This window comes from Salmo salar, chromosome 26 (assembly GCF_965601325.2).
Source record: "Salmo salar chromosome 26, fSalSal1, whole genome shotgun sequence".
In the NCBI taxonomy this organism is placed as follows: Eukaryota; Metazoa; Chordata; class Actinopteri; order Salmoniformes; family Salmonidae; genus Salmo; species Salmo salar.
In genome coordinates this window covers 42,361,778-42,382,368 of record NC_138316.1, presented here as the reverse complement: position 1 = coordinate 42,382,368, position 20,591 = coordinate 42,361,778, and the positions used below count along the sequence as shown (strand labels likewise).

Sequence of the window (20,591 nt, the reverse complement as noted above, 5' to 3'; positions counted from 1 at the left end):
ACTGTAGCTGACATCACCATCCTCCCCCATGTACCAGTCTTCCTGTTCTCTACTGTAGCTTACATCACCATCCTCCCCCATGTACCAGTCTTCCTGTTTTCTACTGTTGCTGACATCACCATCCTCCCCCATGTACCAGTCTTCCTGTTCTCTACTGTAGCTGACATCACCATCCTCCCCCATGTACCAGTCTTCCTGTTTTCTACTGTAGCTGACATCACCATCCTTCCCCATGTACCAGTCTTCCTGTTCTCTACTGTAGCTGACATCACCATCCTCCCCCATGTACCAGTCTTCCTGTTTTCTACTGTAGCTGACATCACCATCCTCCCCCATGTACCAGTCTTCCTGTTCTCTACTGTAGCTGACATCACCATCCTCCCCCATGTACCAGTCTTCCTGTTCTCTACTGTAGCTGACATCACCCTCCTCCCCCATGTAACAGTCTTCCTGTTCTCTACTGTAGCTGACATCACCATCCTCCCTCATGTACCAGTCTTCCTGTTCTCTACTGTAGCTGACATCCCCATCCTCCCCCATGTACCAGTCTTCCTGTTCTCTACTGTAGCTGACATCACCATCCTCCCCCAATACCAGTCTTCCTGTTCTCTACTGTAGCTGACATCACCACCCTCCCCCATGTACCAGTCTTCCTGTTCTCTACTGTAGCTGACATCACCATCCTCCCCCAAGTACCAGTCTTCCTGTTTTCTACTGTAGCTGACATCACCATCCTCCCCCATGTACCAGTCTTCCTGTTCTCTACTGTAGCTGACATCACCATCCTCCCCCATGTACCAGTCTTCCTGTTCTCTTCTGTAGCTGACATCACCATCCTCCACCATGTACCAGTCTTCCTGTTCTCTACTGTAGCTGACATCACCATCCTCCCCCATGTACCAGTCTTTCTGTTCTCTACTGTAGCTGACATCACCATCCTCCCCCATGTACCAGTCTTCCTGTTTTCTACTGTAGCTGACATCACCATCCTCCCCCATGTACCAGTCTTCCTGTTCTCTACTGTAGCCGACATCACCATCCTCCCCCATGTACCAGTCTTCCTGTTCTCTACTGTAGCTGACATCACCATCCTCCCCCATGTACCAGTCTTCCTGTTCTCTACTGTAGCTGACATCACCATCCTCCCCCATGTACCAGTCTTCCTGTTTTCTACTGTAGCTGACATCACCATACTCCCCCATGTACCAGTCTTCCTGTTCTCTACTGTAGCCGACATCACCATCCTCCCCCATGTACCAGTCTTCCTGTTCTCTACTGTAGCTGACATCACCATCCTCCCCCATGTACCAGTCTTCCTGTTCTCTACTGTAGCTGACATCACCATCCTCCCCCATGTACCAGTCTTCCTTTTTTCTACTGTAGCTGACATCACCATCCTCCCCATGTACCAGTCTTCCTGTTCTCTACTGTAGCTGACATCACCATCCTCCCCCATGTACCAGTCTTCCTGTTCTCTACTGTAGCTGACATCACCATCCTCCCCCATGTACCAGTCTTCCTGTTTTCTACTGTAGCTGACATCACCATCCTCCCCCATGTACCAGTCTTCCTGTTCTCTACTGTAGCTGACATCACCATCCTCCCCCATGTACCAGTCTTCCTGTTTTCTACTGTAGCTGACATCCCCATCCTCCCCCATGTACCAGTCTTCCTGTTTTCTACTGTAGCTGACATCACCATCCTCCCCATGTACCAGTCTTCCTGTTCTCTACTGTAGCTGACATCACCATCCTCCCCCATGTACCAGTCATCCTGTTTTCTACTGTAGCTGACATCACCATCCTCCCCCATGTACCAGTCTTCCTGTTCTCTACTGCAGCTGACATCACCATCCTCCCCCATGTACCAGTCTTCCTGTTTTCTACTGTAGCTGACATCCCCATCCTCCCCCATGTACCAGTCTTCCTGTTCTCTACTGTAGCTGACATCACCATCCTCCCCCATGTACCAGTCTTCCTGTTCTCTACTGTAGCTGACATCACCATCCTCCCCCATGTACCAGTCTTCCTGTTTTCTACTGTTTTCAACTGTAGCTGACATCACCATTCTCCCCCATGTACCAGTCTTCCTGTTCTCTACTGTAGCTGACATCACCATCCTCCCCCATGTACCAGTCTTCCTGTTTTCTACTGTAGCTGACATCACCATCCTCCCCCATGTACCAGTCTTCCTGTTCTCTACTGTAGCTGACATCACCATCCTCCCCCATGTACCAGTCTTCCTGTTCTCTACTGTAGCTGACATCACCATCCTCCCCCATGTACCAGTCTTCCTGTTCTCTACTGTAGCTTACATCACCATCCTCCCCCATGTACCAGTCTTCCTGTTTTCTACTGTTGCTGACATCACCATCCTCCCCCATGTACCAGTCTTCCTGTTCTCTACTGTAGCTGACATCACCATCCTCCCCCATGTACCAGTCTTCCTGTTTTCTACTGTAGCTGACATCACCATCCTTCCCCATGTACCAGTCTTCCTGTTCTCTACTGTAGCTGACATCACCATCCTCCCCCATGTACCAGTCTTCCTGTTTTCTACTGTAGCTGACATCACCATCCTCCCCCATGTACCAGTCTTCCTGTTCTCTACTGTAGCTGACATCACCATCCTCCCCCATGTACCAGTCTTCCTGTTCTCTACTGTAGCTGACATCACCCTCCTCCCCCATGTAACAGTCTTCCTGTTCTCTACTGTAGCTGACATCACCATCCTCCCTCATGTACCAGTCTTCCTGTTCTCTACTGTAGCTGACATCCCCATCCTCCCCCATGTACCAGTCTTCCTGTTCTCTACTGTAGCTGACATCACCATCCTCCCCCAATACCAGTCTTCCTGTTCTCTACTGTAGCTGACATCACCACCCTCCCCCATGTACCAGTCTTCCTGTTCTCTACTGTAGCTGACATCACCATCCTCCCCCAAGTACCAGTCTTCCTGTTTTCTACTGTAGCTGACATAACTATCCTCCCCCATGTACCAGTCTTCCTGTTCTCTACTGTAGCTGACATCACCATCCTCCCCCATGTACCAGTCTTCCTGTTCTCTTCTGTAGCTGACATCACCATCCTCCACCATGTACCAGTCTTCCTGTTCTCTACTGTAGCTGACATCACCATCCTCCCCCATGTACCAGTCTTTCTGTTCTCTACTGTAGCTGACATCACCATCCTCCCCCATGTACCAGTCTTCCTGTTTTCTACTGTAGCTGACATCACCATCCTCCCCCATGTACCAGTCTTCCTGTTCTCTACTGTAGCCGACATCACCATCCTCCCCCATGTACCAGTCTTCCTGTTCTCTACTGTAGCTGACATCACCATCCTCCCCCATGTACCAGTCTTCCTGTTCTCTACTGTAGCTGACATCACCATCCTCCCCCATGTACCAGTCTTCCTGTTTTCTACTGTAGCTGACATCACCATACTCCCCCATGTACCAGTCTTCCTGTTCTCTACTGTAGCCGACATCACCATCCTCCCCCATGTACCAGTCTTCCTGTTCTCTACTGTAGCTGACATCACCATCCTCCCCCATGTACCAGTCTTCCTGTTCTCTACTGTAGCTGACATCACCATCCTCCCCCATGTACCAGTCTTCCTTTTTTCTACTGTAGCTGACATCACCATCCTCCCCATGTACCAGTCTTCCTGTTCTCTACTGTAGCTGACATCACCATCCTCCCCCATGTACCAGTCTTCCTGTTCTCTACTGTAGCTGACATCACCATCCTCCCCCATGTACCAGTCTTCCTGTTTTCTACTGTAGCTGACATCACCATCCTCCCCCATGTACCAGTCTTCCTGTTCTCTACTGTAGCTGACATCACCATCCTCCCCCATGTACCAGTCTTCCTGTTTTCTACTGTAGCTGACATCCCCATCCTCCCCCATGTACCAGTCTTCCTGTTTTCTACTGTAGCTGACATCACCATCCTCCCCATGTACCAGTCTTCCTGTTCTCTACTGTAGCTGACATCACCATCCTCCCCCATGTACCAGTCATCCTGTTTTCTACTGTAGCTGACATCACCATCCTCCCCCATGTACCAGTCTTCCTGTTCTCTACTGCAGCTGACATCACCATCCTCCCCCATGTACCAGTCTTCCTGTTTTCTACTGTAGCTGACATCCCCATCCTCCCCCATGTACCAGTCTTCCTGTTCTCTACTGTAGCTGACATCACCATCCTCCCCCATGTACCAGTCTTCCTGTTCTCTACTGTAGCTGACATCACCATCCTCCCCCATGTACCAGTCTTCCTGTTTTCTACTGTTTTCAACTGTAGCTGACATCACCATTCTCCCCCATGTACCAGTCTTCCTGTTCTCTACTGTAGCTGACATCACCATCCTCCCCCATGTACCAGTCTTCCTGTTTTCTACTGTAGCTGACATCACCATCCTCCCCCATGTACCAGTCTTCCTGTTCTCTACTGTAGCTGACATCACCATCCTCCCCCATGTACCAGTCTTCCTGTTTTCTACTGTAGCTGACATCCCCATCCTCCCCCATGTACCAGTCTTCCTGTTTTCTACTGTAGCTGACATCACCATCCTCCCCATGTACCAGTCTTCCTGTTCTCTACTGTAGCTGACATCACCATCCTCCCCCATGTACCAGTCATCCTGTTTTCTACTGTAGCTGACATCACCATCCTCCCCCATGTACCAGTCTTCCTGTTCTCTACTGCAGCTGACATCACCATCCTCCCCCATGTACCAGTCTTCCTGTTTTCTACTGTAGCTGACATCCCCATCCTCCCCCATGTACCAGTCTTCCTGTTCTCTACTGTAGCTGACATCACCATCCTCCCCCATGTACCAGTCTTCCTGTTCTCTACTGTAGCTGACATCACCATCCTCCCCCATGTACCAGTCTTCCTGTTTTCTACTGTTTTCAACTGTAGCTGACATCACCATTCTCCCCCATGTACCAGTCTTCCTGTTCTCTACTGTAGCTGACATCACCATCCTCCCCCATGTACCAGTCTTCCTGTTCTCTACTGTAGCTGACATCACCATCCTCCCCCATGTACCAGTCTTCCTGTTTTCTACTGTAGCTGACATCACCATCCTCCCCATGTACCAGTCTTCCTGTTCTCTACTGTAGTTGACATCACCATCCTCCCCCATGTACCAGTCTTCCTGTTTTCTACTGTAGCTGACATCACCATCCTCCCCCATGTACCAGTCTTCCTGTTCTCTACTGTAGCTGACATCCCAAATCTCCCCCATATACCAGTCTTCCTGTTTTCTACTGTAGCTGACATCCCCATCCTCCCCCATGTACCAGTCTTCCTGTTCTCTACTGTAGCTGACATCACCATCCTCCCCCATGTACGTCTTCCTGTTCTCTACTGTAGCTGACATCACCAGCCTCCCCCATGTACCAGTCTTCCTGTTCTCTACTGTAGCCGACATCACCATCCTCCCCCATGTACCAGTCTTCCTGTTCTCTACTGTAGCTGACATCACCATCCTCCCCCATGTACCAGTGTTCCTGTTCTCTACTGTAGCTGACATCACCATCCTCCCCCATGTACCAGTCTTCCTGTTCTCTACTGTAGCTTACATCACCATCCTCCCCCATGTACCAGTTTTTTTCTCTACTGTAGCTGACATCACCATCCTCCCCATGTACCAGTCTTCCTGTTTTCTACTGTAGCTGACATCACCATCCTCCCCCATGTACCAGTCTTCCTGTTCTCTACTGTAGCTGACATCACCATCCTCCCCCATGTACCAGTCTTCCTGTTTTCTACTGTTTTCAACTGTAGCTGACATCACCATTCTCCCCCATGTACCAGTCTTCCTGTTCTCTACTGTAGCTGACATCACCATCCTCCCCTATGTACCAGTCTTCCTGTTCTCTACTATAGCTGACATCACCATCCTCCCCCTTGTACCAGTCTTCCTGTTTTCTACTGTAGCTGACATCCCCATCCTCCCCCATGTACCAGTCTTCCTGTTCTCTACTGTAGCTGACATCACCATCCTCCCCCATGTACCAGTCTTCCTGTTCTCTACTGTAGCTGACATCACCATCCTCCCCCATGTACCAGTCTTCCTGTTCTCTACTGTAGCTGACATCACCATCCTCCCCCATGTACCAGTCTTCCTGTTCTCTACTGTAGCTGACATCACCATCCTCCCCCATGTACCAGTCTTCCTGTTCTCTACTGTAGCTTCATCACCATCCTCCCCCATGTACCAGTCTTCCTGTTCTCTACTGTAGCTGACATCACCATCCTCCCCATGTACCAGTCTTCCTGTATTCTACTGTAGCTGACATCACCATCCTCCCACATGTACCAGTCTTCCTGTTCTCTACTGTAGCTGACATCACCATCCTCCCCCATGTACCAGTCTTCCTGTTTTCTACTGTAGCTGACATCACCATCCTCCCCCATGTACCAGTCTTCCTGTTTTCTACTGTAGCTTCATCACCATCCTCCACCATGTACCAGTCTTCCTGTTCTCTACTGTAGCTGACATCACCATCCTCCCCCATGTACCAGTCTTCCTGTTCTCTACTGAAGCTGACATCCCCATCCTCCCCTATGTACCAGTCTTCCTGTTCTCTACTGTAGCTGACATCACCATCCTCCCCCATGTACCAGTCTTCCTGTTCTCTACTGTAGCTGACATCACCATCCTCCCCCATGTACCAGTCTTCCTGTTCTCTACTGTAGCTTCATCACCATCCTCCCCCATGTACCAGTCTTCCTGTTCTCTACTGTAGCTGACATCACCATCCTCCCCATGTACCAGTCTTCCTGTATTCTACTGTAGGTGACATCACCATCCTCCCACATGTACCAGTCTTCCTGTTCTCTACTGTAGCTGACATCACCATCCTCCCCCATGTACCAGTCTTCCTGTTTTCTACTGTAGCTGACATCACCATCCTCCCCCATGTACCAGTCTTCCTGTTTTCTACTGTAGCTTCATCACCATCCTCCCCCATGTACCAGTCTTCCTGTTCTCTACTGTAGCTGACATCACCATCCTCCCCCATGTACCAGTCTTCCTGTTCTCTACTGTAGCTGACATTCCCATCCTCCCCTATGTACCAGTCTTCCTGTTCTCTACTGTAGCTGACATCACCATCCTCCCCCATGTACCAGTCTTCCTGTTCTCTACTGTAGCTTACATCACCATCCTCCCCCATGTACCAGTCTTCCTGTTCTCTACTGTAGCTGACATCACCATCCTCCCCCATGTACCAGTCTTCCTGTTTTCTACTGTAGCTGACATCACCATCCTCCCCCATGTACCAGTCTTCCTGTTCTCTACTGTAGCTGACATCACCATCCTCCCCCATGTACCAGTCTTCCTGTTTTCTACTGTAGCTGACATCACCATCCTCCCCCATGTACCAGTCTTCCTGTTTTCTACTGTAGCTTCATCACCATCCTCCCCCATGTACCAGTCTTCCTGTTCTCTACTGTAGCTGACATCACCATCCTCCCTCATGTACCAGTCTTCCTGTTCTCTACTGTAGCTGACATCCCCATCCTCCCCCATGTACCAGTCTTCCTGTTTTCTACTGTAGCTTCATCACCATCCTCCCCCATGTACCAGTCTTCCTGTTCTCTACTGTAGCTGACATCACCATCCTCCCCCATGTACCAGTCTTCCTGTTCTCTACTGCAGCTGACATCACCATCCTCCCCCATGTACCAGTCTTCCTGTTTTCTACTGTAGCTGACATCACCATCCTCCCCCATGTACCAGTCTTCCTGTTCTCTACTGTAGCTGACATCACCATCCTCCCCCATGTACCAGTCTTCCTGTTCTCTACTGTAGCTGACATCACCATCCTCCCCCATGTACCAGTCTTCCTGTTCTCTATTGTAGCTTCATCACCATCCTCCCCCATGTACCAGTCTTCCTGTTTTCTAATGTAGCTGACATCACCATCCTCCCCCATGTACCAGTCTTCCTGTTTTCTACTGTAGCTTCATCACCATCCTCCCCCATGTACCAGTCTTCCTGTTCTCTACTGTAGCTGACATCACCATCCTCCCCCATGTACCAGTCTTCCTGTTCTCTACTGAAGCTGACATCCCCATCCTCCCCTATGTACCAGTCTTCCTGTTCTCTACTGTAGCTGACATCACCATCCTCCCCCATGTACCAGTCTTCCTGTTCTCTACTGTAGCTTCATCACCATCCTCCCCCATGTACCAGTCTTCCTGTTCTCTACTGTAGCTGACATCACCATCCTCCCCATGTACCAGTCTTCCTGTATTCTACTGTAGGTGACATCACCATCCTCCCACATGTACCAGTCTTCCTGTTCTCTACTGTAGCTGACATCACCATCCTCCCCCATGTACCAGTCTTCCTGTTTTCTAATGTAGCTGACATCACCATCCTCCCCCATGTACCAGTCTTCCTGTTTTCTACTGTAGCTTCATCACCATCCTCCCCCATGTACCAGTCTTCCTGTTCTCTACTGTAGCTGACATCACCATCCTCCCCCATGTACCAGTCTTCCTGTTCTCTACTGAAGCTGACATCCCCATCCTCCCCTATGTACCAGTCTTCCTGTTCTCTACTGTAGCTGACATCACCATCCTCCCCCATGTACCAGTCTTCCTGTTCTCTACTGTAGCTTCATCACCATCCTCCCCCATGTACCAGTCTTCCTGTTCTCTACTGTAGCTGACATCACCATCCTCCCCATGTACCAGTCTTCCTGTATTCTACTGTAGGTGACATCACCATCCTCCCACATGTACCAGTCTTCCTGTTCTCTACTGTAGCTGACATCACCATCCTCCCCCATGTACCAGTCTTCCTGTTTTCTACTGTAGCTGACATCACCATCCTCCCCCATGTACCAGTCTTCCTGTTTTCTACTGTAGCTTCATCACCATCCTCCCCCATGTACCAGTCTTCCTGTTCTCTACTGTAGCTGACATCACCATCCTCCCCCATGTACCAGTCTTCCTGTTCTCTACTGTAGCTGACATTCCCATCCTCCCCTATGTACCAGTCTTCCTGTTCTCTACTGTAGCTGACATCACCATCCTCCCCCATGTACCAGTCTTCCTGTTCTCTACTGTAGCTTACATCACCATCCTCCCCCATGTACCAGTCTTCCTGTTCTCTACTGTAGCTGACATCACCATCCTCCCCCATGTACCAGTCTTCCTGTTTTCTACTGTAGCTGACATCACCATCCTCCCCCATGTACCAGTCTTCCTGTTCTCTACTGTAGCTGACATCACCATCCTCCCCCATGTACCAGTCTTCCTGTTTTCTACTGTAGCTGACATCACCATCCTCCCCCAATTACCAGTCTTCCTGTTTTCTACTGTAGCTTCATCACCATCCTCCCCCATGTACCAGTCTTCCTGTTCTCTACTGTAGCTGACATCACCATCCTCCCTCATGTACCAGTCTTCCTGTTCTCTACTGTAGCTGACATCCCCATCCTCCCCCATGTACCAGTCTTCCTGTTTTCTACTGTAGCTTCATCACCATCCTCCCCCATGTACCAGTCTTCCTGTTCTCTACTGTAGCTGACATCACCATCCTCCCCCATGTACCAGTCTTCCTGTTCTCTACTGCAGCTGACATCACCATCCTCCCCCATGTACCAGTCTTCCTGTTTTCTACTGTAGCTGACATCACCATCCTCCCCCATGTACCAGTCTTCCTGTTCTCTACTGTAGCTGACATCACCATCCTCCCCCATGTACCAGTCTTCCTGTTCTCTACTGTAGCTGACATCACCATCCTCCCCCATGTACCAGTCTTCCTGTTCTCTATTGTAGCTTCATCACCATCCTCCCCCATGTACCAGTCTTCCTGTTCTCTACTGTAGCTGACATCACCATCATCCCCCATGTACCAGTCTTCCTGTTTTCTACTGTAGCTGACATCACCATCCTCCTACATGTACCAGTCTTCCTGTTCTCTACTGTAGCTGACATCACCAGCCTCCCCCATGTACCAGTCTTCCTGTTTTCTACTGTAGCTGACATCACCATCCTCCCCATGTACCAGTCTTCCTGTTTTCTACTGTAGCTTCATCACCATCCTCCCCCATGTACCAGTCTTCCTGTTCTCTACTGTAGCTGACATCACCATCCTCCCCCATGTACCAGTCTTCCTGTTCTCTACTGTAGCTGACATCACCATCCTCCCCCATGTACCAGTCTTCCTGTTCTCTGCTGTAGCTGACATCACCATCCTCCCCCATGTACCAGTCTTCCTGTTCTCCGCTGTAGCTGACATCACCATCCTCCCCCATGTACCAGTCTTCCTGTTCTCTACTGTAGCTGACATCACCATCCTCCCCCATGTACCAGTCTTCCTGTTTTCTACTGTAGCTGACATCACCATCCTCCCCCATGTACCAGTCTTCCTGTTTTCTACTGTAGCTGACATCACCATCCTCCCCCATGTACCAGTCTTCCTGTTCTCTACTGTAGCTGACATCACCATCCTCCCCCATGTACCAGTCTTCCTGTTCTCTACTGTAGCTGACATCACCATCCTCCCCCATGTACCAGTCTTCCTGTTCTCTACTGTAGCTGACATCACCATCCTCCCCCATGTACCAGTCTTCCTGTTCTCTACTGTAGCTGACATCACCATCCTCCCCCATGTACCAGTCTTCCTGTTTTCTACTGTAGCTGACATCCCCATCCTCCCCCATGTACCAGTCTTCCTGTTCTCTACTGTAGCTGACATCACCATCCTCCCCCATGTACCAGTCTTCCTGTTCTCTACTGTAGCTGACATCACCAGCCTCCCCCATGTACCAGTCTTCCTGTTCTCTACTGTAGCCGACATCACCATCCTCCCCCATGTACCAGTCTTCCTGTTCTCTACCGTAGCTGACATCACCATCCTCCCCCATGTACCAGTGTTCCTGTTCTCTACTGTAGCTGACATCACCATCCTCCCCCATGTACCAGTCTTCCTGTTCTCTACTGTAGCTGACATCACCATCCTCCCCCATGTACCAGTCTTCCTGTTTTCTACTGTAGCTGACATCACCATCCTCCCCCATGTACCAGTCTTCCTGTTCTCTACTGTAGCTGACATCACCATCCTCCCCCATGTACCAGTCTTCCTGTTCTCTACTGTAGCTGACATCACCATCCTCCCCCATGTACCAGTCTTCCTGTTCTCTACTGTAGCTGACATCACCATCCTCCCCCATGTACCAGTCTTCCTGTTTTCTACTGTTTTCAACTGTAGCTGACATCACCATTCTCCCCCATGTACCAGTCTTCCTGTTCTCTACTGTAGCTGACATCACCATCCTCCCCCATTTACCAGTCTTCCTGTTCTCTACTGTAGCTGACATCACCATCCTCCCCCATGTACCAGTCTTCCTGTTTTCTACTGTAGCTGACATCACCATCCTCCCCCATGTACCAGTCTTCCTGTTCTCTACTGTAGCTGACATCACCATCCTCCCCCATGTACCAGTCTTCCTGTTTTCTACTGTAGCTGACATCCCCATCCTCCCCCATGTACCAGTCTTCCTGTTCTCTACTGTAGCTGACATCACCATCCTCCCCCATGTACCAGTCTTCCTGTTCTCTACTGTAGTTGACATCACCATCCTCCCCCATGTACCAGTCTTCCTGTTCTCTACTGTAGCTGACATCACCATCCTCCCCCATGTACCAGTCTTCCTGTTTTCTACTGTAGCTGACATCACCATCCTCCCCCATGTACCAGTCTTCCTGTTCTCTACTGTAGCTGACATCACCATCCTCCCCCATGTACCAGTCTTCATTTTTTTTCTTTCTTTACTCTCCCCATCTGCGTCCCAGATTCAGGTTTGCTGATGCAATAGCTTTGATTTTCCAGTTCCACACCTCAGTTGAAGCACAACCTGACTAGGGAACAATAAATATATCCCTTTTTCTTAAAACAATAAATAGGGAAACTGCAGCTGGGTGACAGGGATGGCTGGAAATTCCGTACTCCAGAAGGGTGGATTCCAGGGATAGCGCTTTCTCAAAAAACTCAACCCGAGTGTTGAGAGTAGGATAACTTATTGGAAAGACTTCGAGAGCCTTAATGAAGGAGAAAACTGTCCCAAAAGACCAGATGGTTTTGTTGAATGTGGAGTGTGCCAGCTTGATTCTGCTCAAGTCCTACATACCCAGACGTTCTATTCTCCAATGCAGTCCAGCTAGCTAGAGCTCTAACTCAGAGTAATAATGTTGAAAAGGGATTCCCAGATATAAGGCATTGTTTCACACCCAGTTGTGTGTAAATGGCCGCAGGTTGGACGATGAGAATGGACATGTTCCAGGTAGTCTTTATTGTAGATATTCAGATCTCAACAAGCCTGAAGAGGTGTATAGTGGGGATTATTTGGAGCTACATCAGCATGGAAACAGTGTGCACCACCACCAAAACAGATATCCACAGAGTCTAGCACCCCACAGCTGTCAGAAACTGACATAGGATCAGTCTGTGAATCAGTCACTCAGTGAGCTAGACGATTCCATGTCCCAGGAAGTGGGCGAGAAGTAGTCCAAGAGTGTTCCGTCAGTTGTATCCTAACTGGTAGCTAACCGTTGGAAAATGTTCCGTCTGCATATTATGCGTGGCAGAGGAGGGACTAGATTAGCCTCGGTGAACACTGTAATTATAAAACTGACATATATTCAAAGTAGGATGAACAAATGTCCACCGTCAGCCCATATGCTATCTTCTTCTCCCGTGTGGTTACTGGTTACTGGTTGGTTACAGGTTGGTTACAGGTTGGTTAGTGGTTGGTTACTGGTTGGTTACTGGTTGGTTACTGGTTGGTTACTGGTTGGTTACAGGTTGGTTACTGGTTGGTTACTGGTTGGTTACTGGTTGGTTACTGGTGACAGTGTTTTGTCCTTTTTTGATGACCCAGACCCAAAAATGCCCCTACTATAACGTATTATAATGATGAACCTGTAACGTTTCTCATCAACATTCTTTCATATTACTTTGTGTGGTGCATACAGGTGATGGAACACGTGTTTGTGTGGTGCATACAGGTGATGGAACACGTGTTTGTGTGGTGCATACAGGTGATGGAACACGTGTTTGTGTGGTGCATACAGGTGATGGAACATGTGTTTGTGTGGTGCATACAGGTGATGGAACACGTGTTTGTGTGGTGCATACAGGTGATGGAACACGTGTTTGTGTGGTGCATACAGGTGATGGAACACGTGTTTGTGTGGTGCATACAGGTGATGGAACACGTGTTTGTGTGGTGCATACAGGTGATGGAACACGTGTTTGTGTGGTGCATACAGGTGATGGAACACGTGTTTGTGTGGTGCATACAGGTGATGGAAGACGTGTTTGTGTGGTGCATACAGGTGATGGAACACGTGTTTGTGTGGTGCATACAGGTGATGGAACACGTGTTTGTGTGGTGCATACAGGTGATGGAACACGTGTTTGTGTGTGAGAGAGAGAGCGTTTCGCTAACGCTGTAATCATTTGGAGGATCCATGCAGGCTTAACTTATGATCCTCTCAAATGTCTCCAATGGCTTTTAAATCAGTTTGGGAGGAGAGTGAAGGAACATATAATGAATGTGGGTAGGCAGACTTATGTTGTGACTGATTTATTGTTTATTAAGCTATTGTTGGCAGAACTCGTGAACGGTCATCAAACTCTTAAAGTTTCTGCAAAAAAATCCTTGCTGGAGTCTGGGGACTAGAGGGAGGCTGGGGATTGTAGCCTGGGAGGAAGGATGATTTGATTTAGAGAGAAAGGATTTGTTTATCATCATCATCAACCTGTGTACTCATCACCTTCTCCATTTTACCATCATTGCCTGCTGAACCAATAGCAATACATGCACGCGCGCACACACACACACACACACACACACACACACACACACACACACACACACACACACACACACACACACACACACACACACACACACACACACACACACACACACACACACACACACACACACACACACACACACACACACACACTTAATGTCACAATATGTTTTTATGTTCACACTAAGTGCCTGTCTCCAAACTGTCCCTAAAGGATGGGATCCTGGTGGGGGCACCGGGGGCCTACGATTGGAATGGAGCCGTCCTGAAGGAGACACGACAGGGGAAGGTGGTTCCACCCAAGTCCTCCTACTCACAGGAATTCCCAGAGGAGCTGAAGAACCATGGCGCCTACCTAGGTGAGGGAGGAATTGACGATCTAAAGGATTGGTCACAGAGGTGTTTGGTTTGGGTAGATCTATAGACTCCTCCCCCTGATCCTCTCTCTGCCCTTCATCCTCTCTCTGTCCTTCATCCTCTCTCTGTCCTTCATCCTCTCTCTGTCCTTCATCCTCTCTCTGTCCTTCATCCTCTCTCTGTCCTTCATCCTCTCTCTGTCCTTCATCCTCTCTCTGTCATTCATCCTCTCTCTGTCATTCATCCTCTCTCTGTCCTCTCTCTGTCCTTCATCCTCCCTCTGTCCCTCATCCTCTCTCTGTCCCTCATCCTCTCTCTGTCCCTCATCCTCTCTCTGTCCCTCATCCTCTCTCTGTCACTCATCCTCTCTCTGTCACTCATCTCCTCTCTCTTCACCTTTACTGTCTCTACAGTCTACTGTTCACCCATCTCCTCTCTCTCTCTTCACCTTTACTGACTCTACAGTCTACTGTTCACCCATCTCCTCTCTCTCTCTTCACCTTTACTGACTCTACAGTCTACTGTTCACCCATCTCCTCTCTCTCTCTTCACCTTTACTGACTCTACAGTCTACTGTTCACCCATCTCCTCTCTCTCTCTTCACCTTTACTGACTCTACAGTCTACTGTTCACCCATCTCATCTCCTCCATCTCTTTTGCTTTCTCACCCATCTCTCTCTCTCGCTCTCTCTCTCTCTCTCGCTCTCTCTCTCTCTCTCACTCTTTCTCTCACTCTCTCTCACTCACTCTCCCTCACTCTCTCTCACTCTCACTCTCTCTCACTCTCACGCTCTCTCTCGCTCTCTCTCACTCTCACTCTCTCGCTCTCACTCTCTCCCTTGCTTTCTCTTTCTCCCTATCCTCATCTTCCATCTATCCCGCTCCTTCTCTCTCTCTGGATAGACATGAGGCAGGCACAGTGGTTTAGCACCAGGCCTCGCTGCAGCCCTCTCTATAAACCACTCCACTGCTCCACCGCTTCCCACTGCTCCACCGCTTCCCACTGCACCCCATCACACTGCACCTCATCCCACCCCGTCCCACTCCACTCCTCCTGCCTGTAAGGCCCTCTGCTTTTCCCATCAGCTGCTGGCTGGCCTGCATGCCTGCCCACGGAAGCCATTCCAGCCTCATTAGGAATATAGGGCAGAGGCATGGGTCTGGACATGCTCACTGACAGAGGGGTGGGGAAATGGGGAGGAGGAAGACAGAGAGAAGAAGGAGATAGAGAGAAGAGGGAGAAGGGAGAGATGCAGACAGACACAGAAAGGATTACCGTCCTCATACGAGAGAGTGAGAGAGAGATAGACAGAGAGAGAGACAGAGAGAGACAGAGTGAGAGAGACACAGTGAGAGAGACACAGAGTGAGAGAGACAGAGAGAGACAGAGTGAGAGAGAGACAGAGTGAGAGAGACACAGAGTGAGAGAGACAGAGTGAGAGAGAAACAGAGTGAGAGAGAAACCGAGTGAGAGAGAAACAGAGTGAGAGAGAAACCGAGTGAGAGAGAAACAGAGTGAGAGAGAGACACAGTGAGAGACACAGAGAGAGACACAGAGACACAGAGAGACAAAGAGAGACAAAGAGAGAGAGACAAAGAGAGACAGAGAGAGAGAAAGAGAGACAGAGAGACAGAGAGAGACAGAGGGAGAGACAGAGACAGAGCGAGAGACAGAGACAGAGAGAGAGCAAGAGACAGAGAGAGAGAGAGAGAGAGAGAGAGAGAGAGAGAGAGAGAGAGAGAGCTAGAGAGAGAGAGAGAGAGAGAGACTTGGCTTCACAAGTGAGTCAGTGTGGTTCAATGCAGGCCATTGAACTTTGTTTCTAAACGAAGCCGATAGGATAGTTGCTTTTTATAAATCAGTTCTGGCTCATGCAGTTCATACAACCCAACCAGAGGAATTACAGTGGCCTATGGTGAACACACAGACACACACACATTGGTATGCCTTTATTTGGCCCATTTGATGGTGATGTTGTGCAGAGAGAGAGTGGGTTTCACCACACACCGTAACAACTAGCTGACATTCTTCCCAGATATTATATAAGGAACAGGCTTTGTGCTCCAGGGAGAAAGAAGCTGTGGAAACAGTTCAAGACAACTGGGCAATCTAAGGTGAACATAGGAGGTCAACACAAAGTGAAGCTGTGACAGATAGGAGAACTTCAGGCTGATTTAGCAATTATGACAATCCTCTTTCACTGGGTTTAGTGAATACTCTGGGTTTCAGTAATGATTGAATCAAGGCTGTGTGTGTGTGTGTGTGTGTGTGTGTGTGTGTGTGTGTGTGTGTGTGTGTGTGTGTGTGTGTGTGTGTGTGTGTGTGTGTGTGTGTGTGTGTGTGTGTGTGTGTGTGTGTGTGTGTGTGTGTGTGTGTGTGTGTGTGTGTGTGTGTGTGTGTGTGTGTGTGTGTGTGTGTGTGGTGTGTGTGTGTGTGTGTGTGTGTGTGTGTGTGTGTGTGTGTGTGTGTGTGTGTGTGTGTGGTGTGTGTGTGTGTGTGTGTGTGTGTGTGTGTGTGTGTGTGTGTGTGTGTGTGTGTGTGTGTGTGTGTGTGTGTGTGTGTGTGTGGTGTGTGTGTGTGTGTGTGTGTGTGTGTGTGTGTGTGTGTGTGTGTGTGTGTGTGTGTGTGTGTGTGTGTGTGTGTGTGTGTGTGTGTGTGTGTGTGTGTGTGTGTGTGTGTGTGTGTGTGTGTGTGTGTGTGTGTGTGTGTGTGTGTGTGTGTGTGTGTGTGTGTGTGTGTGTGTGTGTGTGTGTGTGTGTGTGTGTGTGTGTGTGTGTGTGTGTGTGTGTGTGTGTGTGTGTGTGTGTGTGTGTGTGTGTGTGTGTGTCAGGTTACACAGTAACATCGGTGGTGTCGGCCAGGAACGGTCGGCTGTATGTGGCAGGGGCACCGCGGTTCAACCATACTGGCAAGGTCATCATCTTCACCCTGAAGAACACTGGTAACCTCACCATCCTGCACTCCCTCAAAGGACAACAGGTAGACTCAACAACTGGGCTTCCCAAACTCTCTTTTTAACTGGGACCCTAAGACATGTCTACCACCTATTTGAATGACACAATCATGTGTTTTGTTTGCCACAACACTATCCTGAACCACAACCCAAGTCCTAAACTCCAACCATAAACTGAACAGTTACACAGTGGTGTAGCACACACTTCCACTGCCATTACTCTCTCTTTAAAAGACATATGAAGACCATCCAAGACCCTGATAGTCTCTTATGCTCATGGACCCCACATGGACCCTTCTCAATCTGGCTCGCCCATCACCATCTGAGTCCACCATGACAGTAGTCCTTCCAGTCCTTTTGTCAATCTGGCAACCCAGCCAGGACACAGCATCCATGATAGTCTGCACTACTGGTAGTTCCAAGACCTGGGACAAATGGAGTCTAGACAGCCTTCCCACGCCCCCATGTTGCCAACAACATTACACAGTTCCCATGTGTTTCCCATCCCATTCCCCTTAATTCAAAACACACACATTCCAAATCTACATAGTGAATAAAAATAGAAAAACAAGCTTCCAGCTTCAGTAAACAACACCAGCTAAGAGGATACTAAAGACAGAAGAGGCAGCGAGATCCATAAGAACACTCATTGAGAGGAACAGACCTGGGTTCAAATACTATTTGACATAATTTTAAAGACTATAGCTGGGCTAGACTGAGCTCGCCTGATGCAATGGAACCAATGGAATAGTTCCAAAAGTGTAAATCATTGGCAGCCCAGATAGGCTAAAGAAAATGTTAAACGTATTTGAAAAGTTCAAATGGCATCTGAACCCAGGTCTGGTTGTTGCATTGAGATAAAAGGCTGGGTTGTTTTGCGGAGCCAATTAGCCTCTATGGGGAAACATCTGGGTCTGTTACCTGAACGATGATGATGACTGGAATGCTATGCTAATGAACGCTAATGACGTTTGCTGGGGGTTTTTAATGATGTGGTGAAAGACGTGTGAAGGATGCGGTGAAGGACGTGTGAAGGACGTGTGAAGGATATGTGATGGATGTGTGAAGGACGTGTGAAGGACATGTGAAGGACGTGGTGAAGGATGTGTGAAGGACGTGTGAAGGTGTCACGATCATTGTCCTCGAACTCCCTGTCATAAATAAGCCAAGGCGCAGCGTGCCGTTAATTCCACATCCTTTATTTAGAAGTGAAAACCGAACAAAACAATAAACAGGATAAACAGAAAGAAACGTGACGTTCTGGGGCTGCTCAAAGGCAGCTGCACAAAAACAAGATCCCACAACTCAAGGAGGGAAAAAGGGCTGCCTAAGTATGGTTCCCAATCAGAGACAACGATAGACAGCTGCCTCTGATTGGAAACCATACCTGGCTAAAACATAGAAATAAAATACATAGAATGCCCACCCCATATCACACCCTGACCTAAGTAAACAGAGAAAAACGGCTCTCTCAGGTCAGGGCGTGACAGAAACGTGTGAAGGACGTGTGAAATGTGTGAAGGACGTGTGAAGGATGTGGTGAAGGACATGTGAAGGACGTGATGATTGTGGGGATCGTAATGATCTCAGTTGGTTAGCATGGTGCTTTTAGAGCCTGATGTGTCAGCTGGAGTAATGGGTTCGATTCCCACATGGGCCACATCTACTGGGTATGAAATACACTATGTGTTTACTCTGGATAAAAGTGTCTGCTAAATAACCAGACGATTCTATTATTGTTGTTGATCCAGGGTGTTGATTGTGTGGTTATATTTCAGATTGGGTCGTACTATGGGAGTGAGATCTCCCCGGTGGATATAGATGGTGACGGAGTAACAGACAACCTACTGGTGGCAGCGCCCATGTTCTTCAGTGGAGGCTGGGAGAAGGGCAAGGTGTACATCTACAGAGTGACTGAGCTGGTGGGTGGGCATGCACACACACACACACACACACACACACATACACACACGCACACACAGATGTACGAATGCTCACACACACACACACGTCACACTCGTGTGCACACACATACACACTCACTTACACACACGCCCCAGATCGCGTTACCAAACACACTTAAAACCAGGTCAGCACAGAAACACCTCGACCAGGACACATAGAGCCAAACTATCCCTATGCCTTGTATTTACATTATAACACATCAGACCAGACCAGAGACCAGACCTTCCAGAGCCTTGATTAGGGGTAGTTAACCCACTGGTACAACATCAACAGTCTACCAGACCTTCCAGAGCCTTGATTAGGGGTAGTTAACCCACTGGTACAACATCAACAGTCTACCAGACCTTCCAGAGCCTTGATTAGGGGTAGTTAACCCACTGGTACAACATCAACAGTCTACCAGACCTTCCAGAGCCTTGATTAGGGGTAGTTAACCCACTGGTACAACATCAACAGTCTACCAGACCTTCCAGAGCCTTGATTAGGGGTAGTTAACCCACTGGTACAACATCAACAGTCTACCAGACCTTCCAGAGCCTTGAATAGGGGTAGTTAACCCACTGGTACAACATCAACAGTCTACCAGACATTGGGCACCTGCCGTCACACAGATGAAATGAACAGCCTCCCTCCCTGCGCCAGCATGCCGTCTTCATTAGAGTCTTCGTTGGTTGGTGTACAAGTGCACCGTGAACTCAAACTGAATTAACAGCCTGTTATTTGGAGAAGAAAGGGGGCTTCTTAATAGGTGGAAATGACTGCAGAGGAATTCCTGTAGTTTTGAGACTCTCTCTCTGTGTCTCTCTCTCGCTCGGTGTGTGTGTGTGTCTCTCTCTTGCTCGGTGTGTGTGTGTGTCTCTCTCTCGCTCGGTGTGTGTGTGTGTCTCTCTCTCGCTCGGTGTGTGTGTGTGTCTCTCTCTTGCTCGGTGTGTGTGTGTGTCTCTCTCTCGCTCGGTGTGTGTGTGTGTCTCTCTCTCGCTCGGTGTGTGTGTGTGTCTCTCTCTTGCTCGGTGTGTGTGTGTGTCTCTCTCTCGCTCGGTGTGTGTGTGTGTCTCTCTCTCGCTCGGTGTGTGTGTGTGTCTCTCTCTCTCTCGCTCTCTCTCTCTCATGAGGGGGACCTGTGGACTGATAGGGGCTTGATCATTAGGGTTCCCCAAACAAGAAAAAAAGACAAGGGATCCTCCAACTAAGGACACAAAAGGGGTGTTGTGTGTGACAGAGAGGTGGCCTTCCATTCTACCAATAAGCCCCCATAGGCCACTGTGGAATGACTGTGATGGTCTCACCACTTCACCACAAATCTCCATATGTTTCAAATGTTCCCCACACACACACACACACACACACACACACACACACACACACACACACACACACACACACACACACACACATACACACACACACACACACACACACACACACACACACACACACACACACACACACACACACACACAC

At 49.0% G+C, this 20,591-nt stretch overlaps 1 protein-coding gene across 1 annotated transcript in view; it reads left to right on the top strand.

Annotated features, from left to right (window-relative positions):
• LOC106562707 (integrin alpha-11) overlaps window positions 1-20,591 on the top strand; it is a 141,539-nt gene that overhangs the window by 58,227 nt on the left and 62,721 nt on the right. Inside the window, exons 11-13 of the mRNA XM_045708429.2 lie at window positions 14,069-14,213; window positions 17,043-17,191; window positions 18,944-19,087. Of these exons, the coding sequence (XP_045564385.1) occupies window positions 14,069-14,213; window positions 17,043-17,191; window positions 18,944-19,087 (438 nt within the window). The remainder of the gene's footprint in view (window positions 1-14,068; window positions 14,214-17,042; window positions 17,192-18,943; window positions 19,088-20,591) is intronic.